Raw genomic sequence first — 27956 nt, forward strand, 5'->3', positions numbered from 1 at the left:
TAGTGAGTGAGGTGATGCATTAACTCTGGTGGGTAGGAACCAACTTATCTGGGTAAATAACTAGCCTGAACAGGCCCAAAATCTTTAAACTGTTTTACAATACAAGGGTATAATTATTATGTACTGTATATAGATGCATTGACAAGCATTTTCATCCTTTCACACAGAACAACACAAATGCTCTATATAAACAAAGTCATATGGTTAATTATCAATGTTCTACAATATAAGTTTCCTTTTCAAACTTTGACAATAAAATGAAAGTAGAACCATACATTTAAAATAATTTCTTCACACTTTTGTATACATCAGATTTACAGGTACTGGTACAGTACTGTATAATTCACAAAGAATTCACCCTGTAATGACATCATCAGCCTTTGTGAATTGTATACATGAATGCTAGTGAGATTAGAGAGATATTTAGAATATACTCTGGTATCCAGTATCATTTAGGCACAGCTTATAATTATAATCAATAATAGTCAACGACAAAAAAAGATGAAAAGTTCACATATTTTATTATTATTTACATTGCAGAGAAACAAGCTTGAACACTGTACCTCTCTGCAACAGCATCCTTTCTACACATTATAACTAACTATAGTTTTTAGGGCCTGTTTTTGCTGCAAAAAAATAACCGATTAAATAACTGTGTGAATAAATTGCCCCTAATTTCTTTGCAGCAGAAACAAGACAAATTTTCAATACCATACTAAATAAATGGCAGCGTAAAAATACTGGTTAAAACACCAAAACTATTAGGAGTTAGAATTCCATTTAACCAGTTAGAAGTGTCATTTAACTGGTTAGAATGCCATTTAACGGTTATCACTGTGCAACTTTTAACTGAAATGCAAAAGAACAGTTATTTCGTGGTTTATTTTACATCAACACTTGTGCTAAACAGCGCATAGAGACTATTTGTATTTTGCGCTATATAAATTTAAAACCATTAAACCATTATTTGATTGACAGCTGTAGTATCTAAAACACTTGATTGCATTGAATTTTGGGTAATATTATTATTAATATTATTTTTTGGTCAACAACCAAACATAAATCTCAGTTCAAAGATTATATTTTTAAAATAAACAGTTTGGCGCTATGCAGCAGAAACAGACCCCTACTACATGGAAAGTTCAAAGTAATCAACCATGTTCTTTATTGAATTTATTCTGATGTGGAGTAACAGCTTGCATTGTATCTTAATATACAGTACATTGTTATAAAAAATATACATTATAATACGATCATTATGATACACGTAGTGTATAGTGTATATCTATAGCATAACTATAGCTGGACACAATTACATTCAATTTTCTTGTATTAACAGATTTGATACGCCAGTCTTATGTGTTTTTTAATTGGAGGTAGCCATGTATAACCATAAATGGACTATAAAGTGTCCTTCCAATAAATAACATACTTATTAAATACCAGGGATGGATCCAGGATTTTTTTAATGGTGTAACATCTATGAGTACTCACTGGATAAACCCAGGGGCCTCATAGATTTTGAGGCCCCACAGCATGAGAAGCCTCAATGCAACTACCCAGTGTTGGAGGACCCCGTGTACTAAACCAAGGGCCTTTTCCCCTTTGTCAAAAGGGGAGCGAGCACCCCTAGCGCTACCTCCTGGATCCACCCCTGTAGCCCTACATAATGATAGCTGGATAATAAATTATCCTTAATACAATAGAAATAAACTATAACTGGACGAAATGTGTCCAATAGAGAAAACAGACACATTTGCAGATTAATATACTAAACCCAGATCCTGTATGTGGTTTTGAATTGGAAGTAGTCCTGCCATAAACTGAACAAATAAAATTAGATAATATACTGAAGATCTGGTATTAGAGGTAGCCCTGTACTTAGAAAATCTTAGATGAAATTCAAGGTGTATTAACATTGTTAGGACAAGAATTAAATCAATACAAATAAACACATTACAATACGAATGTATTACCTCATAACATTGATCTTGAAATTCTAGTAAACTTCTAATTACATTCAAATAAAAACATATTAGTTTTTTTTTCCAATTAAACTTTTTGCAGATTTTTAAAGGGCCAGTGGGTTGGAAGGAAGCGTCATTTAACCATTGCTAATCATCATCTCAACTCAATATAAACCATGGAGTTTTACAACTCCCTGTATAAAGTTGTCTTTCATACCTGTTCCAGCACGGTTCCGGTCCGGCGCCGGAAAATCCAATCAAACGTCAATGTTTCGTTTTCACGCTGCTATGCGCATATCGATTGGCACATAGCTGTGTGGAGCGTCGTGAAAACGAATCATTGATGTTCGATTCGCCGGACCGGAACCGTGCCGGAACAGGTGTGAAAGACCATTAAACTATGTTTACATGGTCTTTTTTTTATTGTAGTTAAATACAGTTTACACTATGTATACTGTCTACACTATCAATCTAGTTTGACAAAAAGAGAGCAAACAATTTTTTTGTAACATGAATTTAAGCGATAACTGTTCAAACAAGCACATGGATTGGTTGTAACTTGGATATAATTTGGATTATCTTGACTTCGTCCCATGCACGCTTCTCTAGTGTGTGTGTGGACACAGCTTCATTAACTAATTATTGCTTAGATGCCAAAACATAAATAAACTTGTAATATAATACTAATAGGTAGAGTTTAAATTTTGGAAATACCAATGGTACTTTTCTAAAAAAAAAAATGTGCAAAAAATGTTCTCAAGCAAAATCATGAAGGAATGTAGACATGTTGCTGATTAATCACTTTTAAGTGACTGCATTTAAATAAATAAATAGTTTGCTAGTAATGCATTAAAATATAAAATAAAACAATAGAAAATATTGAAATACAAGCCAAAATGAAAATAACTAATGGAAAGTACATCTTTGTATAATGTTATATAGTAAATACAAACATTCACTTTCTAAAAATAAAACGTTTACTTAATGTTTAACTCCCTGCTTAACTACACTCTTTTACACTAAACAGATTATTATTAAATGGGTTGTCACACAAGCAAACATTTTAGGGTGAAAATTGTTGATACGATCACTGTATGCCACACATATTACACATGTGTAGTAAGTAGGAGAAACCAATTCTTCTATTCTTAGAACGCATTGGAATGAAAACCAGCCTTACAAGATTTCCTAGTAAAATATAAACATAGGTTTGCATGAACTATAGCTGGATTTTACAGGGCTCTCTAGTAAAATATAAACATAGGTTTGCATGAACTATAGCTGGATTTTACAGGGCTCCCTACAGTAGTAAAATATAAACATAGGTTTGCATGAACTATAGCTGGATTTTACAGGGCTCCTAGTAAAATATAAACATAGGTTTGCATGAACTATAGCTGGATTTTACAGGGCTCCCTACAGTAGTAAAATATAAACATAGGTTTGTATGAACTATAGCTGGATTTTACAGGGCTCCCTAGTAAAATATAAACATAGGTTTGCATGTACTATAGCTGGATTTTACAGGACTCCCTAGTAAAATATAAGCATACAGTAAGTTCGTATCTACAATAGATGGATTTTACAGGGCTCCTAGTAAAATATAACATAGGTTTGCATATACTATAGCTGGATTTTACAGGGCTCCCTAGTAAAATATAAACATAGGTTTGCATGTACTATAGCTGGATTTTACAGGGCTCCTAGTAAAATATAAACATAGGTTTGCATGAACTATAGCTGGATTTACAGGGCTCCCTAGTAAACTATAAACATAGGTTTGCATATACTATAGCTGGATTTTACAGGCCTCCCTAGTAAATATAACATATGTATGCATATACTATAGCTGGATTTTACAGGGCTCCCTAGTAAAATATAAACATATGTTTGCATGTACTATAGCTGGATTTTACAGGGCTCCCTAGTAAAATATAAACATATGTTTTCATGTACTATAGCTTGATTTTACAGGGCTCCCTAGTAAAATATAAACATATGTTTGCATGTACTATAGCTGGATTTTACAGGGCTCCCTAGTAAAATATAAACATAGGTTTGCATATCTGGATTTTACAGGGCTCCCTAGTAAAATATAAACATAGGTTTGCATGAACTATAGCTGGATTTTACAGGGGTCCCTAGTAAAATATAAGCATACAGTAAGTTCGTATCTACAATAGCTGGATTTTACAGGGCTCCCTAGTAAAATATAACATAGGTTTGCATGTACTATAGCTTGATTTTACAGGGCTCCCTAGTAAAATATAAACATAGGTTTGCATGAACTATAGCTGGATTTTACAGGGGTCCCTAGTAAAATCCAAACATCGTTTGTGAAACATTATTTCTGTATTAATGATCACAATTCCATTCCAAGGTACAATCCTTTTCCAAAGTATAAGATGAGATCTGCATTCCTATTGTATACATGTTTGAAGCAAAAGTAAAACTGCCATCTATCATTTAAACTCGCTGCGATTTCTAACATAATGATCAAAAGCATGATCTACTAACAGCTGGCTGTAATAGCAGTAGCAGTATTTAAAACAAAAAGTGTTTGATTACTAATCTGGCCAAACAGATATCAGTGACAGAAAGGCATCACATGGTATTGAAATCACAATGTTGTACTTCATACAGTATCAGTAAGTCCTTGAAAAATAGTCTTTATAATAATCGCATAGTAGATCCATATTTTTTCTCTTCAAGTTCTAACCATCATTCCAACTCATGTAAACATCAACTATAATGTAGCTCTAACTATTAATAGTTGTTTGTGCTCCTTCAGAAACAACATTAAAATTAAACAGACTTTTGGCCACGGTCTAAAATAATGACCAATATATTGGCTAAAGTTGTATTCTGCTTTGGGATCGTTTCCAAAGATTGTCAAATATGGCCTTGAAATGGCCAATGGATCATCTCAGAATTGTGATCCAGAAAATATGCAGGATTGTACACAAGTCACACCTTCAAAATATACAGCCGTTAATGGCTGCTTCTGGTACAAACCTACAATACCAAACTACAAAAACAAGTTCAGTATCAAAATACTTCTTATAAAGTCCTGAAAATAGCAGACTTGGCAATATGGGCTGTTACTTTATATTTCAATCATCGTTGCTCAAGTTTAGGCTTTGGTGGTCGAAACTGTCCCTTATTACTACTTTTCTTCTTTTTCTTTTTATCGTTGAAAGTCCTCCAGTTATCTACTCGTTTTGTTCGCCCATCCTAAAACAAAATAATAAGAATTTTAACTAAAGCCTTGTTCGCACTTGAAAATGGTAAATTTTACCAAGGTAACTTTACCCAAGGCCATCTGTATATTTGACCATTGTTCCCACTTGAATAATTTCATGCAGTTAACTGCACGTTTGGATTGGACTTTTCCGCCGGCATGGTTATTTTTAACAAGACCATGGTCAGTTCTACTGGGCAGGCAGTGGTCGGTAAAAGTAACCATTGGACATTAACACTGAGGGAATTGTAGCCAGTGTCCGGATTGAACTTATTCTGGTCAATTTAACTGGCGAATTAAGTCCAGTACAATCGAGGCTTTAGTATTTTTAACTACTGCTTAAGTTGAATAAATACTGTAAATGAAATGGTAAAAAAATCATAACTATTATATAAATACACCTTCCTAAGGTGTGATGACCTTTGAACTTACCTCCCATTCTTTCTGCCACTCTTTTTGCTTTTTTGTCTTATCTTCATTTGCAATTTCTTCCTCACGTTCTCGTTTCCTTATCTGTTGCTCTCTATCCTCTAACTCCTTACGCCGCCTCTCATAATCAGCAAACAGTTTTACAGTTGTTTTGTAGAGAGCAGCTTTATGCTAATAAACAGAGAAAAACATGTTTCAAATGCTATTCAAATACTCTCTCAACCTGATCATCATGGCAAATCACATATTCATACGTATGTTGTTTAAATAGTTTGATTTGATAGAATGATTTAAGTAAGTTTATTTGTATGTATGTTTCAAGTACGATTAATGATTAATTTATACAGTTTGGATATGGGCCATAATGTGGACAGATATCATAATACAGATTTGACAGGAAATTTTTTTTAGATGTTTTGAACATAAATAGACAATGGTGAAAAGCTACATTAAATTATATTATGGTATTATTATATTAATTAACAGGCACAGAATAAATTTAATTTTAATTTGAAAAGATACAGATGAGGATATCTGTGAGAATGAGAAAAAGTTGGCCCAACCAAGATATGAACCCAGAACCTTTTGCTTGATATGCAGATGTCCTAACCATTAGACCACTGGGGCTTTCATGGTATTGTTCAAATTCAATTGGATAGCGACTCTTTAACACTCTCGGCGTGGTATGGCAGAACAGCACTAGTCCCTCAATTTTACAGACATGCATCAGAGTTTATATTGTTTTAAAACATTTAGTACATATTTTATATTATTTTAATTTGTGCAGAAAGTGCAGAAGACTTAATATTTATAAATGAATTCATTGACTTTATCTTACCCTTTCTGGATTATCTTCTTCTATAATTGTTGATTTTCCTTCCTTTTTAAGTTTCTTCCTCTTTTCTTCAAGCTGAAAAATGTATGTTTAAATATTGTCAATGTATGGCTTTGATCTGTTTTATAATGTGAGTATAGTTTTAATCATTTCTTTATAGTCAATGAGGTTGTGCGTTTACAATCCAATAACAACTTGTTCTGTATTTAAAATGTACTCATGAGTGTATTGAGTACATTTGCATCAGAGCTAATCCATTTTAAAATTATTGTTTAAGATATTTTTCAATTTTGTTTTCCTTGCAATAGCACAATTATGTGAAGCTGAAACTAGTCTATAGAATGTAGCATATATTGCTAGGCCCAGTCCAGAGCTCAGAAATTTACTGTTTTATTCAACTTGGCTCTGTCTTGTCAAATAGAACGGTAAATCTTTCAAATCATAAAATATTATTACCATTTAACTCATAAACATTCATTATTTCTACAGTACCATATAATGTATGTTTTAATGCGTGTACACAATTACTTACATCAAACTCTGTTTTTTCTTTGGCCTCTTGAATAGTATTTAGAACACGTTTTCTTTGAGTTTCATCTTCTATATTCTTCATTGCCTTATTTATGACTGTTATATCAAATAAGACAAAATGTAAATAAATTGTAAATAAAGGAATTATTATTTTTAATTTTTACTAAATTACCCAAAGATAAAATTTATTGACAAAAGGTTGATGTTTCATAACAATAATTACATACTTAAATTTACTAATTGATACAAATAATGCATGGTTTTGTTTGTGCACAAAAGGATTTTAAACTATAAAATTATTATAAATCTGTAAGAGTCGTTTCACATTAAAAAATTCACTTTTCTACATCCACCATTGCTATTTATATATTATTAATTATAAATGATAAAATAATTGTTACTTTCAAAGGCTGATAATGCACGTTCCTTGTTATCAGGATTCTTATCTGGATGAATTAATATCGATAACTGAAAAAACAAATGTTATGTCAACTTAATATTATGAATTAAATGGCAAAATACAGAAAAATAGACTATGGCAAAAATGTTATGGTTACCTCTATAGAGATACTACATAAATATAAAGCAAATTTACTCAATCAAAACTGTAAAGTAAAAATAGGAACTAACCCTTCCTCAGTGGTGTGAGAGTACAAAATAGTAGTCCAGTCAAAAATCACCCTCACCATGGTATAAGAACGTACCCTAATAAAATTTCATCCGTAGGTTCTATGTATATAGGTAATAACATTTCTTGATGTTGCGTCTTGCAAAACTTGGGATTTTACGAGAAAATTAGACTTTTATACCCAATTTATAACCGCCTCATGTCGTATTATTGTGTACAGCGAATGCGACGAAGCGTGACTGAAATTACGAGACGCCGTTAGCGCCCGTTGAAAAATGCATTAACAAAGCTAAAAACCTACACAATTAATAGTTTATACAATAAGTTAAGTATAGTTTACAATAAATTATGTAATAAAATACATAACATATAAAGAAAACCCAAGTATAAACTAAAATATTTACAGATATGTGTTTAAAAATGTAAAAATAAAAATGGCCTTCCATAAAATAAAGTGCGCCCTCACGCGTCATACTTTTATCGGACTTGTATGGATGGTTATACAAGGCATTAATAAAAACGATAATTATACGAAACCCGATGCGATTTGTTAGTTATTTCCTCTGCAAGAGGCAGAATATTATATTTTCACAACTATATTTCTATTTTTTATCATGGAAAAAAAGGATTGTATATTTAAACACATTACAACCTCCAGTATACCATCATGATGGATTAAGTTAAGCGCCGTATTGTATATCTGCTAACGCGTAATGATCTCCTAGTTATCTGGTTTTATTTTGGACATTCTTTTTTTTCACAGCATTACTTGCGTGGATATCACAATGCATTGTATATTCGCGATTATAGTCAATGTTAATTTGAGTAAGAATCATTTTTAAATGACAGTCCATTTCGCGTATACGATAATAAAAATTAAATGAATAAAGTCGTCTCATGTTCTCATTGGTTACCCGCAACAAAGTTAATCCTTGTGATTGTTAGTTTTGTTTAAGTTTCTTTGAATTGTCTATTGGCATCCATATCGTATGATGTGTGAGACAATTTCGTGTTTTAGAAAATGTAATCCTGCCACAAGATTCTTTATAATGTTCGAAGACGTCTGACGGATAACTATGTATTGTTTTATTAATTAATTAATTAATCTTCATCTTGACTTTTAGGGACAATAGCCTACATCTTTTAAGTTTAAAACGGCATTTATAAGCATTTGAATAAGCCAACAAATTAAACTACTGTGTTCTCCCAAGCTTTTTAAATATTATTTAAATGCATTAAAATGCGTCGGACTCGGCGGATAACAATATTTGAAATAAATGCACATAAAAACTTTTGTTTTGGGCTTTACTTTCTCGTCCCAAGTGAGAACTCAGGGCGTGGAGGTGAACCGAACGTTTATGACATGCTTTTGTGTATAAAATGTCCAATAATAATTATCATTGTAGGACTACTCTCCACCAAAAAACTTTATATTAGAATGTATTTAATACGTCGATCACGCCTTAAAAAAAGGAGAATTGGGATAATACAGTATGTCGTTTCTCGCGAATCTTACATCACACTCCAACATTATTTAGTGAAATGTGAATGGAAAAACGGGAAAATACTTTAACTTTAGAATACTTTGAATTCTGGAAGACGACTTCGAACTTAAAGAATCGTTATGAATGACGTTTATTGGCTCAAACTTCACACATCGGTACGATGTGGAGGCCACACGGATTCAGGGAGGATCAAACCGGCTCCTCCTCCCCATTGGCAGTGGGGGCAGCGGTGGGTGGCGGCGGGTGAAAGGGGAAAATGTAAAATGTTAATTCAGACGAATCCCAACCAGCCCCTTTGATACGCTCTTAATAATTGTTGGAAAGTGAAAAGTAGACCTACTTGAGGTAGTATCTTTCGCATAGGCCTATGCGAAATGTATTATCCTTTAAATGATTGGTTCTTACTCTAATTAAGATTACAAATCGCGAATGATAGTTCAAAATATGCAATGCATTGTGATATTTACGCAAGCAATGCTGTGAAAAAAAAAAGAATGTTTAGAATAAAACCAGATAACTAGGAGATCATTACACGTTAGCAGATATACAATATGCACTTAATCCATCATGATGGTATACTGGAGGTTGTAATGTGTTTAAATATATAAAATCCTTTTTTTCCATGATAAAAATTATAAATAAATTTGTGAAAATAAAATATTCTGCCTCTTGCGTAAAAAAAAGGCAATAACTAACAAACCGCATCGGGTTTCGTATAATTATTATTAATGCCTTGTATAACCATCCATACAAGTCCGATAAAAGTATGACGCGTGAGGGCGCACTTTATTTCATGGAAGGCCATTTTTTTTTGTACATTTTTTAAACACATATCTGTAAATATTTTAGTTTATACTTGGGTTTTCTTTATATGTTATGTATTTTATTATATAATTTATTGTAAACTATACTTAACTTATTGTATAAACTATTAATTTTGTAGGTTTTATAGTTTTGTTAATGTATTTTTCAACGGGCGCTAACGGCGTCTCGTAATTTCAGTCACGCTTCGTCGCATTCGCTGTACACAATAATACGACATGAGGCGGTTATATTGGGTATAAAAGTCTAATTTTCTCGTAAAATCCCAAGTTTTGCAAGACGCAACATCAAGAAATGTTATTACCTATATACATAGAACCTACGGATGAAATTTTATTAGGGTACGTTCTTATACCATGGTGAGGGTGATTTTTGACTGGACTATAGTCTTTTATTATAATAACCTGTTAACACTTGATTACACACTACATCATCAATTAAACTTACATTGGCTTCAATCAACGCACTGATATTATGACTTACTATTTTATCATTCTATTTATTACCCGAGTAACTGCAATAAGTATTGAATTCTGGTATCAAATTTAATACAGTTATACTTTTAAAAAGTAATATATTTAAAGTATGTGTTGTTACCTTTCTGTATTGCTTTTTGATAGTTTCAACCTTCATAGCTGGATCTACTTGTAAAACCTACAAGAAAAATTGTTGTTTACATTTGTAATTATACAAACCTATGTTGTGGTCATCTCTTAATACAATGGTTACTATATTTAATTTATGTTGATATAAAGTTTGCGGTACACCATGTGTATTAGTTCTGAAAAGAACTGTTGAGTTTCTTGACATTTCGATCAATATGCTTTGATCGTCCTCAGGAGTGAGAATGGGTTACTGTAGGGTTAGCAAGAAGAGCATTGAACCTGTGCTGCTTGTATGGCTATGGAAAAGTGAAATTACACTCTTCCCTGGTATGGCAATAATTTCTGGACTCACCTGTTTAGGCAAATTGAAATTTCTATAACATTGTTAATATTATAACACAGAAGTGAAGGAATTTATGCCAAAATATTCCATTTGAAGTTAATGTTAAAATTAAATCATGTATTATAGACTACATGTATCAATGCAAGACCAACATTGACAAGTTTTGTCTCCCTATATAAGATATTTGATTACATTACAGTAAATGTGGTTGGGATAATTATTAGTAGTATGGCCTGGTAGGTAAAGTTGGGTTAGATTCGTGAGAAAAACAGTGAATTAATGAAAATATGACTAGCATAAATACCTCAAATGGATTAAGGTTAAAGTATGTACTTCCTGGACGCAATAAACGGTCAATTTGCTGTTTGCTTGTTAAAACCGAATCCTTCTTCTCTATTTCTTTTACCTGATAAAAAAATTATCAATCAATTGTAGCCTATATGTACTTACAATACATCAATACTCATCTAGTAGTAGGCTTACTTTAGTTTACTTCACATTGTCATAATGCTTGTCAATTGTATGACCCACTATACAACCCCCGTGAGAGGTGCGTCATTTGCCCGATGTGCGTCATACCTTATGAATACCATGACGCACCCATGCATCAATAATGTGACTTGCATTTTGACGCACTGTGACCATGTTTTTTATGATATTTTGGGTGGTAAAATGACGGACATTGACACACCATTGGTCATTGATTTGACGTACCATCTAGGTTTTTTGACGCACCTCTGCGTCAGTAATTATTTGTAAATGACGCACCCATGACACACCTCTCCCGGGGGTCGTAGTAGGTCATACAATTGAAAAGTGCATAAATAACACTTAATTCAATTTCAGTACTGTATAAAATGTATAATTTCTAATGAATGTAACCCTTTCTCCCAAAATATATTACATAATTATAGAAATGAATTCCGGACTCCTATGGGTGAAGTGCCGGATTATCGATTATTTATTTTAGGCCAAGGCTAGAAAAAAAAAACACATTTTTTGGAAAATATTTCTTTAGTCAATTAAATAGCTCATCACAATGTAAATCATCGAAATATTCATTATTAACCTAACCTAGTAGTATATCCTAGGCCTAGAGAGTGAGCCTAGATAGATACCTGGACCATAGCTTAGGTACCCTCTAGTCTAGGCCTTGTTGGGCCGGATTAAAAAGCATAGGCCTACACCAACACACAGCATGGCCACCATGAAATGCGCCGTGATGCTGCTGTTTATGTTGGCTATTGGGCCTAACTCTATCAGCGAAGGCCTGGACTCCACAATCATGACAAATTGGTATGCAATTTTGTGCCATAGCTTTTTTTTATGTAGGAAAAATTATTTAGTTAGAAAATATATGCTACCTCTGTCATAAACGAAGAAAAAACAGTATCGTTTGTTGTTTCTCTTGAGGAAGCCGCCATCTTGAACGTTTTGTCTTTTTTTGTATAGAGGGCGTTTGCACCAAATTTCATTTTGATAAAGAGAAACTTTTTTATGGGAGAACTAAACAGCAACTGCAGTCTAAAGCGTGGTTTCCACTAGCGACGCAACACAAGGACGTAACGCAACGCAAGTGAATTGACCAATCACAAGCGATGGCTTATTCGCTTGTGATTGCTAACTGTCTATAAATTCGCTTGTCATTGGTTAAAACGCTTGCGTTGCGTTTACGTCCTTGCGTTACGTTCTAGTGGGAACCAAGCTTTACCATTATTCATTAAAGTTTTCTTCTTATTTTCAAAAACCTAGTAGGCCTAGTGAATATTACGTGAGTGCAAAGTTTGATATTTGTCATAAAAGAAATATGAATGAATATGAAATTGAAAGACAAATATCAAATTATTAAACTGAAGTTGATACAGGCACAAAAAAAATGTTATCAATGTATACAATAATTTAATTTCTATATACAGTACAATACATAATTTGAATTTAAATAAAACATACTTCTTCAGAAAAACCATGAATAAAAATGGTTATGGTTCGCTATGATGTTATGTTGTTAATTTTGCTTGGAGTTTATGACATAATGGGATGTATCTCCTAGCACCTGGCTAATAGGGAGTGTTTGATTTATGATGACTTTAACCTAAATTCTACATACATCATTTTAAGCATTGCATATGTTCACATGTAAGCACATATGTAACTCATGTTCTGCGAAGGGTATGTAAACGTAGCTCCATTTAAATCTGATAGGATTACGACCCGATTCACGATTCTTGATCCGTTTTTTTCTTTTCTCTCTGGTGGCGCAGGTTGCTTTTTCTATTTTCCTTACAGTACTTCAAACAGAATCTGGCTCGGTTATGTAATTTATGTAAACTGTTCTATAATATGTAATATAATAACTGTTATATAAGTGTATATAATTATGATTTTTGATAATCGACTTCAATAACACAAGGATGACCAGTAAGATTGGTCTTCTTTATCACCATTACACAACGCATTTTCTTCAACGCTTCCTGGCATTGCGATAATCCCTGAGAAAAAAAGAAAGACTTTGAGAAAATACAGAAATTGCACTTTATTTTTATGTTATACCCTTTTCACATCTAATTGTATTTTTAGCTCCTGATTTATTACACGTTTTTCAAACCTTGAGAAATCTTGTGAGAAAGTATAGTTGGGCGCTATTTGATTTCTATGATTGGTCAGTTTAATACCAGGGAAATTAATCATGCACAGTAACAACTCAGAACAAAAAAAAACAGTCATCTCTAGGGTTTTCTTTGAAATTATCCACAAAATTGGTTACAACTTGTTGTTACTTTTTGCAGTGTGAATATATATACAGTACTCTTACTTACTGTTTTAGTTTACTCACCGATTTAATCCGTATTGCAACCTCTTTTTTATTGTTCTTCATTTCTTTCTTCATCAACTATGAATAACAAGACAAAGGAATTTGAAATTACTAAAAATATGGCAATTAGATATAATTAAAATGATAATATAAATTAATAATTGAAACACAGTCCAAAGTAGATTCTTGTCATTTGATTGGAGGATTGTGGGTCATGGTATTAAATAAATGTTCTAGTGCACTCTTAATGATGTCATCAAGAGTGCAATGTCATCATTATATGCACACAAGTACTGCAATTTCCTTTTGAACGTTCATTTTGTTACACAGTGAGCAACCATACGCACGAAAGGCTGTTTTGACTGATCATGTTCGATCAACCTGTGGTGTGCACAGTCTATAATTGTTCTACTACAAGTACAAAAATGGAGCACTCGCATTTCGAATGGTTAGGCCATGGCCTCTTGCTAAAAGCAGATGTGTTTAATAATATAATCTATTGCACCGTGCTCTACAAGAATTCTCATAAATTTACCATTTGGATCAAACAGTTATATTCTGTTATTTAAATGATCTACAACAATCGGGTTCCGTTCCTTTGTGAGAGCAACATCACTTGGTAACCTCATTTGACTCTCTTCGCTACCCTCTTCACCAATTTCACCAAGAAATTCTCCATTATCAACATTAAACTTAAGGATGTTTTATTATGAAATTTATCATCACAGGAATAGTTTAATAAATCAGTATATTTAAAAAAAAAAGTAACAAAATTATATTTTATAATCATCATGTAATGTACATGTAATTCACAGTTGATTCCCATGCTTCCAAAACAATTTATCAGGTGGTCAGGCCTTAAATAAATATTTCCATAATTAATCAGGTGTCAGGCCTTAAATTAATATTTCCATAATTAATGAGGTGGTCAGGCCTTAAATAAATATTTCCATAATTAATCAGGTGGTCAGGCCTTACATAAATATTTCCATAATTTATCAGGTGGTCAGGCCTTAAATAAATATTTCCATAATTAATCAGGTGGTCAGGCCTTACATAAATATTTCCATAATTAATCAGGTGGTCAGGCCTTAAATAAATATTTCCATAATTAATCAGGTGGTCAGGCCTTAAATAAATATTTCCATAATTAATCAGGTGGTATATTTCCACAAAATCAGTTGGTCAGGCCTTAAATAAGTATTTCCATAATGAATCAGGTGGTCAGGCCTTACATAAATATTTCCATAATTAATCAGGTGTCAGGCCTTAAATTAATATTTCCATAATTAATGAGGTGGTCAGGCCTTAAATAAATATTTCCATAATTAATCAGGTGGTCAGGCCTTACATAAACATTTCCATAATTAATCAGGTGGTCAGGCCTTAAATAAATATTTCCATAATTAATCAGGTGGTCAGGCCTTACATAAATATTTCCATAATTAATCAGGTGTCAGGCCTTACATAAATATTTCCATAATTAATCAGGTGGTCAGGCCTTAAATAAATGTTTCCATAATTAATCAGGTGGTATATTTCCACAAAATCAGTTGGTCAGGCCTTAAATAAGTATTTCCATAATTAATCAGGGTGGTCAGGCCTTACATAAATATTTCCATAATTAATCAGGTGTCAGGCCTTAAATTAATATTTCCATAATTAATGAGATGGTCAGGCCTTACATAAATATTTCCATAATTAATCAGGTGGTCAGGCCTTACATAAATATTTCCATAATTAATCAGGTGGTCAGGCCTTAAATAAATATTTCCATAATTAATCAGGTGGTCAGGCCTTACATAAATATTTCCATAATTAATCAGGTGGTCAGGCCTTAAATAAATATTTCCATAATTAATCAGGTGGTCAGGCCTTAAATAAATATTTTCATAATTAATCAGGTGGTATATTTCCACAAAATCAGTTGGTCAGGCCTTAAATAAGTATTTCCATAATTAATCAGGTGGTCAGGCCTTACATAAATATTTCCATAATTAATCAGGTGTCAGGCCTTACATAAATATTTCCATAATTAATCAGGTGGTCAGGCCTTACATAAATATTTCCATAATTAATCAGGTGGTCAGGCCTTAAATTAATATTTCCATATTTAATCAGGTGGTCAAGCCTAAATATTTCCTTTTACTTATTTTGATCTCATTGTTATCTTTCTTTTATAGTTTTGTTGAATTTACGAAAAAAATAAATAACAAATATGCTTGTTTACATTTTAGTAACTTTTATTACTTTATACTATAATACATTATTCTACAACAAAGTATTATCTTTTATACAGTAAGTAAATCACTAATTATTCAAAAAATACACAGATTTGTTGTTAGGTCACCAGTGTAAAAGTGATACAGTATTCAGTATGCAAATTGTTTGTTTTTCTGCTAGTTTAACCAGAAGTATTGAGAATGTGCTATTTAATAATTATATATTTTTACATTGTTTGACCTATAGTTTGCTACAGCTACCCTTCTTGGTTGGTTAGAGATCATTGCAATTCCAAAAGGTTCATCTAATCCACCATCATCATCTATTCTTTTGATAAAAACCCCATTTTTATCAAATAATTGTACTTTGTGATCACTTGATACCAGTATGTTTTCATCTGAATCTATGACTACATAATTAGGGCGAACAACATGACCATCTCCCTCACCACTGCCTACAAGAATTCTCACAAACTGATCATTTTCATCAAACATTTGTATTCTGTCATTTACACTGTCCGCAACAATTAAGGTTCCCTCCTTTGTGAGAGTAATTCCATCAGGCCAATTCATTTCTCCTTCTTTGCTACCTTGTGAACCTATTTGACCAAGAAGTTCACCATTATCAACATTGAATTTAAACACACAATGATTTTCCAAATCTGCAGCATACATGGTTCTAGTTTCCTTATTCACTGTCAATCCACGAGGATTTTTTAATGTTCCTTGACCAAATGTACAAATCTGTTCAAATTTATCATCACACATGACAACAGTTTTGTTTAGATAATCACTATACAAAATGTGACCATCACTCATTTGATGCATATAGGATAGGATTACATCTTTTGGTACCTCTATTCTACCAATAAAGGAATATTCTTGGTTGAACTTTAACAAATCTGTACTGCAACTAGAAACAATTATACATCCATCTTTACCTAATATTACATCTACTACTTTGTGTTTATCTATTTTAAGCTTTTCTATGTTATCAATGGTGTGTACAAGTCCTAGTGCTTCCACCTTGATATCCACTGGTGATCCTTTAATTTGTTCTCCTCTAGCAGTAATCTTCATCTTCCAATATCCTTCTTCAGGACATCTTCCAATTATTCTGTACATTACACTTTCCTTGTATTTTACTTCAGTGGCTGATTCTTCACCTGATTCATCAAATAAAGTGGCTGACAATACAGACGTCTCACTTTTTATTGAACTTGACACAACTTTCACTTCAAATGGCTGTCCCTCCGTAACTGTAATAGGTACTTTATCTTCAGCAACCTCATACACACATTCAACATTTGACATTTTACCAATACCTTCTAAATCTATCACTCTATTTAAGTTTCTAGATGGAATGAAACTAGGGGCATTTATCTTCATTGGTTCATCATACTTTGATTTTAGAGTTTCTTCTTTAACAGCATCGATATTTGCCTCATGAGATATAAGTTTTTCTCTTTCTTCTGGTTTGTTCATCATTGTGTTAATTAATGGCAACATCTCATCAACTTTCAACAACCTTGAGTCAATACTTTTAACTCTACCATCAATGAGTCCTTTGTTTTCTTTGTCAATCTTGTCAAGGTCAATCAACATTGCTCTTGTTTTCTCCTGAGCTTTTTTAATAATGTTTTCTTCTTGTAATTCAATCGCTGTTCTGCATAATTTTAATTTTAACTCAAAGTCGGACCTTTCTTTTATGAAGCTCTCCCGTGTTTCTTCTAGTTTTTCTTTGATTTCTTCTGCACTTTTTATAACTTTTGTAGCATTTTGATTAAACTCATCTACAGCCGTCTTGAATGGAATGACATTATGTTCATTTTGATAACAGCGTAAAACATGTTTACATTTCTTACATCCACTTTTAGAACAAGTTCTGCAATAAAATTCAAGCATGCAGGCTCTGTGATACATACATTTATGTGGCAGATCTTCGCCTTCATTTTTGTCCAGTGTGTACAATGAGTGGTTTTTCAATACAGGAATTATTTTATGATGTTTGATGCATTGTCCACATAAATACATAGGACATTCAGAGCAGTAGTATTCAGGCGGATTATCACAGCTTGAGCACTTTGGTGGTTTTTCAGATTCAATATTCCCAACATATTTAACTTGATAACTTAACATTTCATTTGTAGTAAGATCTTTCAAATCAAATTGATTTAGGTCGTCGTACCTCTTACAGCATTTTGGACATTTTATTTTGCCGCTTGTTTTAATCAAAGTTTGCAGGCAATGAAGACAGTAACTATGGAGACACTCAAGTGTTTTTGGTTCTGTCAGTCTTTCTAGACAGATTGCACATTCAAGATCGTTTTTGTCTAGGAATTGTAATGCTTTTTGTTCCGACATCTGTAAAAAAAAAAGTCAAATAAGTCTGTAAATAAATAATCAGAATTGTTACACTTATATAAATGATTACATACAGTGCATGGATTAATTATAAACACCAAAAAAAACCAAAACAGCACAATAATAATACTTACTATGATAATAAGTTACAGAAGCATTAAATGAAAGTGACAAAAGCAGTAGGCCCTAAGTATTTCATAGCAAGGGTAACGTTAGTAATTGTAATATGTTAGCAAAACCAGGAAGTGATGTCATATTCTAAAAATAGTCTGTTGGACTTTCTTTCTTTTCCTTGCTAATGCAAGGATAACGATGTTGAATTACAGCAATTGGGGAAGGTTTAGGCCTATGTATTAAGTGCTTATTTGTGTAAAGTTTGATTACTACAACTCCATGAAATAATTTTATCAACTTTTCAAAACAAAATTAAATTTAAAGCAGCTGTCTTTACTTACATTTATTGTTCCCGTTTTTGACAACAGTGTCAAATATACCATAAAAAGAAAGGATGTTCAGCGATTAATTGCAGTTTAAAGTCTACTGATAGTAATACACATTGTTGTCTTGTTAGCTGATTGGTGGGAGTGGGGGAAACCATTATCAAATAGGTGATACCATTGATTTAGTAACGGCAGTATTTCCCAGATTCAACTGTATTCAAGTTTTAGTTCTACAGATGTTTACACTTTTCAATAACAAAATCATTAAACTTATTACATCACATGACATATTTTTTATTCACTAGAAATGTATATAAAAATATAGTGTTCAATTTATGTTTATAAATAAGAAAATAAATATAAGGTACAATATATAAATCACAATACTGATAACTGAGCATGCAGTATATTAATTGTTACCCAGTTGTATACATTATTAATATTTATATATTTTGACTCTGTTACTTCCATACTCTGCCACAGCTACTCTCTTTGGTATTTTAGATATTATGTTGATCCCTATAGGAAAATATAGCCCATCATTATTTATTTGTTTTATAAAAACACCATTGTTATCAAATTGCTGTAGTTTGTGTCTACTTGATACCAGTATGTTCTCATCACAATCTATGGCTATATTCTGAGGGTAAACGTACACAACCATCTATTCTACCATGCTCTACGAGAATTCTCATAAATTTACCATTTGGATCAATTCAATGCAATAAAACGAAAAGTGACAAACAATATAAATGCTACTCACCATCATTTCAAGAACAGTAAATCCAATAAGTTGAGAAAGTACCTACAAAAATGAATAACATAAAACAATGAGATTTATATACAGACAATAGTGTAAAAAACATTAACTATGAAGAAATTGAACAGATTGAATGTGAGTGCCCAAGTGAATAACCCATTGCCATAATATCAGTACACTCTCTCCATGGTCCAGGTGGGAGAACCAGTTTTCTCAGAGAGACTTTAAACCGTAGGCTCAGTGTATACAAAACATTTGTGTGTCCTTTAATTTAAAGAACCTACTACAGAGGAGCCTTAACATGACTTGAACCGAGTTCACAGCACCTTGAGCAAACATTATCATTGAAAAAGACTACCTTGTCATGTAGGTCAACATCCAATGTTGTTTTTCCATCATCATCAGTTACTGTGGCTGACAATTTCCAACCAGAGGAGTCGTAACTCAAACCAGTAATTAATGTTGTGAAATGTCCCTAGAAAAATCAAAAAGTATTGTATCACTTATTATATCACTTATTTGTCAATGGCTGTAAAAAACACCAAACCTATTTAATCAAAATTAAGGTGAGTAATCAAAAATCATGAAAAATATAAACGAGTATGTTTAATACCTTAATTTTAAAGTTTCCTTGAGTAAGTTGTAGAGATTCTTGTAGAGAAATAATTTCTGATTTTGTTGAGGTGCCTACGACAAAACAAAAATTCAGCATGAGCAAGAGGAATAAAAGAGGGTAGAGAAAGGAGGACCGAATTTTAAACGGCATGTTGATGTACAGTATTGTTCAGTTGTTTTTTTTAACACAAACATTATCTTTACTTTACTAAGATCGAGAGTTTTTATTATGGTGGTAATGAATTGCATATTGTTTTTAATCATGTCAATCTTTAAAAATGCATATTCAAATTTAAATAATGTCAAAATGCATTCATTTTATAGCGCAAATTCCATACATATATATGAATCCAAAGGCAAATTACTGAAAAAAATCACAATGCTGTGGGTTTCAGTGGCTGGATCTCAATGGAGATACAAAATAAAATGAGCAAAAAGCTAAATAAAAATGAAGTAGAATAGTCAGAAAAATTAGCAGAGCTTCCGGGCAACATATATGTACAAATGACGCTTTTTAAATTATTACCCAGCTTATTTTGATCAAGCCATGGAAACATACTGCTGCAGTCAGTAATCAGGGCAGTTGGTGCTTTGACCTATACCAGGTACCTATTTGTACACCTGGGTGACCCAGTGTTTCAACGCAGAATGTCAAAATGATTGGTTAACACAATGATGATATCATATTTCATATATATGTCATATTTATTAATATTAAGAGAAATGATGAAGAAATTTAAAATCAATTTATCTTACACTGGTTCATGTCTTCTTCCTCCTCCTCATCATCTGTAATTATTATAACATCTTCAACATCAGTTTCCTTTTTAACTTCCCTCTTTAAATTATGGTCTAGTCCAATGTTTGGCTGACTTGAATGGTCAATCATTGGTGTAACTACAGACTGGGGCTGTACTTTTTGTCTATTTGGTATCACCTGCTGTACTTGTGTAGGTGCAACTGGCCTTGATTTCAATACTCCATTGTTTGATGTGTAATTTCCAAATGTAGAGTTGGAAGAATTACTGCTCCAACTTCTTTCTGTTACCATAGGTTTCGTCTCACAAACTAAATGATTTTTAGGCTTTGTGTCTTGTAAATGCATATTACTTTCAGTGACTACTTTTGTTGTTGTCTCTCCTTAAATATACAACAGAAAAATGTTGACCAATATTGATGTAAAGCTCTGTCTACACTATTAAACTAGTTTGACAAAAAAAGTGTGATGTGCCTAAATATGGTAGTTATAAGACATCACCCTGTCCATATATGGGCACATCAGGTTTTTTTGTCACACAAATTAGATAGTGTAGACAGAGCTTAAGAAGTCAATATTTCCTATTTTATCTAATTAGTATTAATTAATCAAAATGACAAATGAATTATTATGCAGAATGACAAATCACTACATTTGATTGATTCATAAGGCAGGTCACAGGTAGCAAGCAGCTCATGGCTGGGAGAGGTGGCTGTCAAGGGCTCTTGTCTCAGTCCTGTACCATTCAGGCAACAACAAATTTGATATTATTGGCCAAACATTCTAATAATTTTAAATATATATAAATAAAACAATTTTAAAACTATTCATTTTCCTTACCTGAATGAAGCGCATCATCTGGAATAGATTCTAGAAGGTGATCATCATCGTCTGGCCACTGGTCACCAGCATCTGGCCACTGGTCACCATCATCCGGCCATTGTTCATCATCATCATCTGGCCATTCTTCACCATTATCCTGCAATTGATGTCCAGCAGAATTAGCCTGTGATTTGCCATTGTCAGCAATATTTAAAATGCGACTATCATCTGGCCCCTGTTCATCATCATCAGGCCATTCTTCTTCAACATCTTCGGGCCATACTTCAGCTTGATGCTACAAAATAATGACATTTTGCTGTTGTAGATTTTAAAAGAATAACATTTAGTGCAGTTTGAGGAAAGAAATTAGTGCAGTTTAGATTGGCATTAGGGTAGATTGAGTTTAGTGCATCCTCAGAAAGTTGTGAAGGTAATTTGACAGAAACGTTTGGTCCAGTCTAGAGGGTGGCATTTAGGATAGTTTAATAAAATCATTTAGTGCAGTGGCTTAGAAAGTGAAGGTATTTGACAGACACTTTTGGTTCAGTCTAGAGGATTGCAGTTATAATAAATAATTTAGGAAACACAGTGTAAGGGGGAATTAAGATCATTTGAAATGTGCAACTTCATTACAGCGCTATAGTGGAATTTTTGTTATGTTACATTTTACAGACAGTCTCAGATTAGTACTTTTGGAAGTTTGAAAGGAGTGTTTAGCAGTCTTAATGCAGTTTTTCAATGATTGAGAGTAAAAATTATTAACTGAAAAGGTAATAATTTAATTATTATCCTGTCTATTCCATACTGCTAATATTTAAACTTCCTAGATTCTATTAATACCTGGATATGTGGTTTTTCCAGTTGTTCAATTTCCTTCAGCTCTTGCAGCATGTCATCATTAAAGTCATCGTCATCCTCCATCAGAATGTCCTCATCAGTGGAGGCGCCGTTCATTTTATTCACCAATGGTTGCTTGTCAGGCTCATTAGTAACTGGTCTTGCTGTGATTCTATCTTTAAAGTGTTCAGGAACTTTTGTTCGGCCTTCATCTGACCTACAGTAAGTCGTAATAGAAACAAATTTAAATCAACCCATTGACATTTCAGGATATACCAGATAATGATGTGGTCAGCCATAATGTTACTACTGTAAGCTTAGATGGCTAAAGGCATCTTTTTCAAAAACATATTTAACTTCAACTAAATATTTCCCATATCCTTTTACCAAGGCTTTTTAATATTCTGTAAAGGTGGTAGTATATTATTATATAAAGTCTTTCACATCTGCTCCAGTTTGGCTCCGGTACATAAATTGAACCTCAATGTTTAGTTTTCACAACTCACAATGCGGCTTCATGTTGCGCGTTGTGAAAACGAAACATTAAAGTTCAATTTTATTTGACGGAGCCGGTCCGGAGCAGGTGTGAAAGACCATTTACAGGTGGATAATATCTGCTGGCAGAAGATTTACAAAACCCCTGCATAACTGAGTCACATTATTATATATGGTAATCTATTACTTAATCAAATTCACTTACAGAGCTTTAGTCAACAACTGGATTTGAGAGTTAGATTCAAGAAGTGAATCCACTTCTCCACCAAGTACTTTGATGTGCTCAGCTGATAGCATTAAGACACCTAGTCTACATGTTATACTTCCCTCTATAACAACCTTCAAAAAAAAAATTAACTTGTAGTTTGAAGATCTCGCAAGCGACCAGTCGAATGCACTATACTATACAAGCCTAGATGCACATTAATTTTTAAATTAAAAAAAATTGTATTTGTCATATTAATTTAACATTGTCATATCCTAGCAGGTTGTGAATCATTAATTTTTTTTTAAAAAGAAACATGACAAAAAAGGATTTAAAATCTATCTGAACAAACATTTGAGCTTTCAATCGCAAACTTCTTGCATCAAATTAATCAAGTAGACAGGAAAAAATTATAATTTTATACCTTTGTTCCTGGTAGTAGATTTGTGTTAAGACATTGTATTGGTTTATACTCCATAGCTTGTAGACTTTGATGTCCATCGGTCAAATATAACATTAGCATTCTACTGGACTTGTTACTATTTTTGAACTAAAAGAATTACAAAATGTTTAATATTAATTGCTTCTAAATTTAACATTGCTCAAGATACTACATCTGGTGAGGATGACTTTTATTGACTTGACTGCTACTGTAGTCGGTCACCATAAACATCAGTAGTTTCAGTCATTCTTTCTAATTTGAATAATTGTCATCTAAAGGTAGGCTTACTGTATGTCGACCAGGAATGCTGACATAAGCCTGAACTGTGTTGATATAAAATAAGCACTTCGAGTGACTGAACGCAAGATGCAAAATAATTTGACATAAGCGCAGTTAAGTTGTTCTATCTTTCTGGGACTGAATGTAACTGAAAAATTGTGTCATGCGTGCGGTATGGTTAACTGTGACCAGTGACGATCACTCTCGCATACTGGTTCTAATATAACTATGAATCACGTCACATGTGCAGTATGGTAACCATTACTAGTTACTACAGTGAGCTTTAGTGTAGTCGACATAAGTGCTCCGACCCTTGTTCCTTTCAATTTAGTTGAGTTGCGGTGAGTTACCGTGTCAACATAATTCCAACTTGTCCTCATAAAGAGATAAAACAGAGGACATTTATATATAATATAAGGCCCTCTACAGATGTACCTTACCTGTGTTTGTGTTGGTTGAGTAGCTGTAACTAACACATTTTCATTCACTTTTCCTTTTGCTTGCTGTAGTTGTGAGTAGGCGGATTCACTTACATCCACAATAGAATTCATCTGATCATAAAAAAGACATTGTGAAACATAAATGATATGAATGCAGTTTGCTACATGCAGTATTACTGTATGTGCCAATATTTTCGCATACACAATGTATATATTATAGTATAGCAAACTTGACGTTTTACGCTTGATGATTTTTGTGTACGTCAGTTAAATTCTAGCCCAAGTCTAACGTTCCTTATAAAGACCTACAGAGAAATTCATTACAGTCTTCACAGTTTATAGCAGAGAATTAAACATATTTTGATTGATACAGCTTTCAAAAAAGTGACAAAAACATAAATGACTCTATACCTGCAAGCAGTATTTTCCCTTTAACTCTGTTTTCACTTGCTTATTGATTCCATCTGGCAACACTGGGGGCGCTATTTCAGAGAGATCGGAACCTAGCCATTGCTCATGCACTAGATAATTTAGGTTGTTGTCATTTAAAACTTGTCCCTGCAATTAAATGGTTAATGCTATTTGTCAGCTACTGTAATTTGAAATATGATGAACAATCATCAACAGACAAACTTTTGGCAACTGTAATTTGAAAATGCCTGGGTGTATGACCCACTTTGACTTTAATGTGCAATTTAAGTTATGCTGTGTATTCTTTTAATTAAATTGTATAAGGAACTTTGGATAAAAATTAGGATGATTGTTTAAAATTGTGTTATTACTGGTTAAAAGTTGACCAAAATCTTACACATTCGAAGGATTTTGATTTTCACTGGCCTAAAGCAATATGCATTTGCTACCATTAAAATCAGAACTTCTGTCCTTGTAATTGGTGGACTGGGCTCAAAGATACATGCTATATGGCACATATTCGGTAGTGGCCAGAGAGTTCCATACAGTACAGTAGGCCATTGTTTAATAAACTACTGTATGGGTCCACTTATTAATTATTGTCACTGATTATAATAAAATAAATAAAAAATACTTTAATACCAGACCTCCCATAAATGAAATATAGGTGGTTTTATGACGTCATGTCTAAACTAAGGGTGCTATTAAAAAAATCTAAAGATATGGCAATAATTAGTAAATAATGGTATCCGGCATCCGGCAAGGTTGGAAAATGAAGTAACTTATTTAATTCACAACAATGCATGAATTTCTGATAATTATAATTATCTTTCGAACAATATTATTATGTTTCTAGAGCCTAGTAGTAATAAAAAGTAATTTCAATTGTATGACCCATTATACGACCCCCGGGAGAGGTGCGTCATTTGTCTGATGTGCATCATACCTTATGAATACCATGACACACTCCTGCATCAAAAAAGGTGACTTACCTTTAGGCGACCATTTGGACACATTGTGACTATTGTGTTCATAATATGGTGGGTGGTATGGTAAAGAGACGGACATTGACACATCATTCCTCATCATGTTCATTGATGTGACGTACTATCTAGGTTTTTTGTTTGATGCACCCCTGCGTCAATAATTATTTGCAAAATGACACATTCATAACGCACCTCTCCTGGGGTTATATACTGAGGTTGTCATACAATTGACAAGTGCATAATTATACATTTTTTTACATTATCAGGATATTTTTATTTCACAAAAAATTCAGAAACTGCATTTCACAGGAGACCGGTTAGACAACACGATTATCTGGAGGGTTGGGACAGGGCGGTATACCTCCCTGGTTGGGAGGTGTGTCTTACCTGATGTTCAGATTTAATCCAGTCCAAGCAAGCTTCTACCCACTCACCATGTACTTGTATGTTATATTGGGCCTTTAACCAGCCCTTCACTTGTGCAAGTGCCATCTGTGAAATAGAAATAGTCAGAAATATTTCATGCATCCATGGTACAGTATTTTTGATTCACCAATTTATACTTTACTAGTGAACTAGTTGTAACAACTGTAATATTTAACTCTGAAAACCAACATAAACGCAGACTATTAAAACACAACCAGAGAAAGAGAGCATACACGAGGGGCCTGCCTAAAACTGCACTACAGTACTTCTGCGAATACTTACAGTAAGTATGCATTACAACAATTATAATATATAAATAGATACTGTAAATTAATTTCACATTGTTTTCTATATTTTATTTAGGATTTCTTTGAATTCCCTCATCTCGTTCCCTTCCTCCTAGATTGTTAGTTTTCCATGGAATCTTGTTTAGAGTCCCAAGTTAATTTTATTACTTTATTTTAAAATTATTTGTGGCGATCTTCCGGCATTAGACAAATAATTTTAAAGATGCATTTCCCCTACCCAAAATCATGAAAAAATATAAGATTTATAAAATCAGTCTTTGAAGTTTTAATGTCATGAAGTTATTCACTTTCACATAGACAAAATAAACAGCGAGTTAAATGTTTAAATTTACTCAGAAAATTTGACTATTTGTGCTTTAAATTACAGTTTTTTCATCAAATAATTTTGTTGGCGATCACATTTTTGCTTGGTCAAAGTGAATAACTTAACTATTACCATATGTGACATCAATAAAATGGAATTATTAATATTATTGAACAAAACAATTTAAACAAATTATTTTTTCAAGACAATCATCTTTAATAAAGGTACTGTACTAGGCCCTAGTGCAAAAGTATAAATCTATATGTAAATTACAATATTTAACACAAGTATAAACATATAATATATATTAATAAATGATTAATCAATATAATAAATGATTAATATGATTAAATAATATATGAATTAATTTATACGCCGCGGCTATCCTTACATTACAAACTAGGCCTATAAAACCCCTCGGCTGATGAGACGATAACTTCAAAGGCTTCCTCCGCCCGCCCTCGAAACCTTTCTTGGAAAGTGGTGAGAAAAGACGATGGGATTGGTAGGTGGTCAATAAAGAAAGTGCTGAACAAAAAAAAAAAATTGGCTAGGCCTACCTAGCCTATAAAAGGCTAGTGGTTGGTTAGTAGGGATCAGTTACTGTCGTCGGTCGGCCGATGGAGACAAATCTACTTTACTCGTGACTTGACAGGCTCAGCCTCAAGTTCTCAAAAAAGCATGGCTTGGAGAAGTGAGTTTTGGCTAGAATCACAAATCAAGTAAACAAAAACATGTAGGCCTAGTTACCTTTTTAACAAAACGCTACATAAATAAATGGTTCATTAATCTAAAACGATTGTTCAAAAATCAGAAAAATGTGTGGTTTTTAATGTTGTGATTTTAAACGGCGCGCGGGGGCCATTTTATTTCAATTCAAATTGTTTGAGGGCAGCATTTCAAAATCCGCGCAAATCAACTTTATAGCGGCGGTTGTAACGCCAAATGAAGTGACATTGCCAAATGAGGTGCGCGTGGTCTGTATCGCACAAGGCTAGGTCACTTAATTTGGCAGCACGTTTCTGGCGAGCTAATCGTGTTAAATATGGATATTATTTATTTCCAAATAAACACAAACTGAAAATTATTAACCTGAGTATTTCTAACCTAATAATCTTTATTCAT

The 27956-nt window shown here is 33.0% G+C and overlaps 4 protein-coding genes across 4 annotated transcripts in view; 1 reads left to right on the top strand and 3 right to left on the bottom strand.

The window, feature by feature from the left end:
• Nucleotides 1-22398, top strand: part of LOC144849215 (ashwin-like) — a 34559-nt gene extending 12161 nt beyond the window's left edge. The window contains exon 5 of the transcript XR_013613957.1: nt 22386-22398. The gene's annotated coding sequence lies outside the window, so the exon portion shown is untranslated. The remainder of the gene's footprint in view (nt 1-22385) is intronic.
• LOC144847738 (dnaJ homolog subfamily C member 8-like) lies at nt 505-12336 on the bottom strand. The gene is made up of 8 exons (XM_078704246.1): nt 12271-12336; nt 11211-11312; nt 10556-10612; nt 7405-7471; nt 7005-7099; nt 6476-6547; nt 5641-5808; nt 505-5201 (listed from the first exon to the last, which is right to left on the bottom strand). Exons 1-8 carry the CDS (start codon nt 12328-12330, stop codon nt 5085-5087), a joined length of 738 nt encoding a protein of 245 aa, XP_078560372.1. The 5' UTR covers nt 12331-12336; the 3' UTR covers nt 505-5084.
• On the bottom strand, nt 12783-27712 carry LOC144849192 (recQ-mediated genome instability protein 1-like). The gene is made up of 14 exons (XM_078706232.1): nt 27582-27712; nt 26181-26285; nt 24808-24954; nt 24397-24507; nt 23660-23785; nt 23236-23369; nt 22539-22752; nt 21717-21993; nt 20876-21259; nt 20118-20191; nt 19863-19979; nt 19508-19549; nt 13740-13796; nt 12783-13395 (listed from the first exon to the last, which is right to left on the bottom strand). Exons 2-14 carry the CDS (start codon nt 26283-26285, stop codon nt 13282-13284), a joined length of 1902 nt encoding a protein of 633 aa, XP_078562358.1. The 5' UTR covers nt 27582-27712; the 3' UTR covers nt 12783-13281.
• Nucleotides 15960-18304, bottom strand: LOC144848244 (E3 ubiquitin-protein ligase TRIM71-like). Its single transcript, XM_078704958.1, has one exon. The coding sequence runs from the start codon at nt 18302-18304 to the stop codon at nt 16151-16153; it is 2154 nt and encodes a 717-aa protein (XP_078561084.1). The 3' UTR covers nt 15960-16150.
• Nucleotides 27713-27956: the final 244 nt, after the last annotated feature.

The sequence above is a fragment of the Antedon bifida genome, chromosome 7, assembly GCF_963402885.1.
Source record: "Antedon bifida chromosome 7, ecAntBifi1.1, whole genome shotgun sequence".
Lineage (NCBI taxonomy): Eukaryota > Metazoa > Echinodermata > Crinoidea > Comatulida > Antedonidae > Antedon > Antedon bifida.

Bases quoted from the DNA above. Each gene is read 5' to 3' on its own strand.
- LOC144849192 (XM_078706232.1), bottom strand. From the start codon at position 26,285: ATGGCACTTGCACAAGTGAAGGGCTGGTTAAAGGCCCAATATAACATA. The intron at 22,753-23,235 runs GTAAGTGAATTT...GACTTACTGTAG, and splicing joins CAGTTGTTGACTAAAGCTCT to GTCAGATGAAGGCCGAACAA. The intron at 21,260-21,716 runs GTAAGGAAAATG...TGTATATTTAAG, and splicing joins AGATGATGCGCTTCATTCAG to GAGAGACAACAACAAAAGTA.
- LOC144847738 (XM_078704246.1), bottom strand. From the start codon at position 12,330: ATGGCGGCTTCCTCAAGAGAAACAACAAACGATACTGTTTTTTCTTCG. The intron at 11,313-12,270 runs GTAGCATATATT...TTTTTTTATCAG, and splicing joins TTTCTTCGTTTATGACAGAG to GTAAAAGAAATAGAGAAGAA. The intron at 5,809-6,475 runs GTAAGATAAAGT...TCTGTTTATTAG, and splicing joins AAGAAGATAATCCAGAAAGG to CATAAAGCTGCTCTCTACAA.
- LOC144848244 (XM_078704958.1), bottom strand. From the start codon at position 18,304: ATGTCGGAACAAAAAGCATTACAATTCCTAGACAAAAACGATCTTGAA.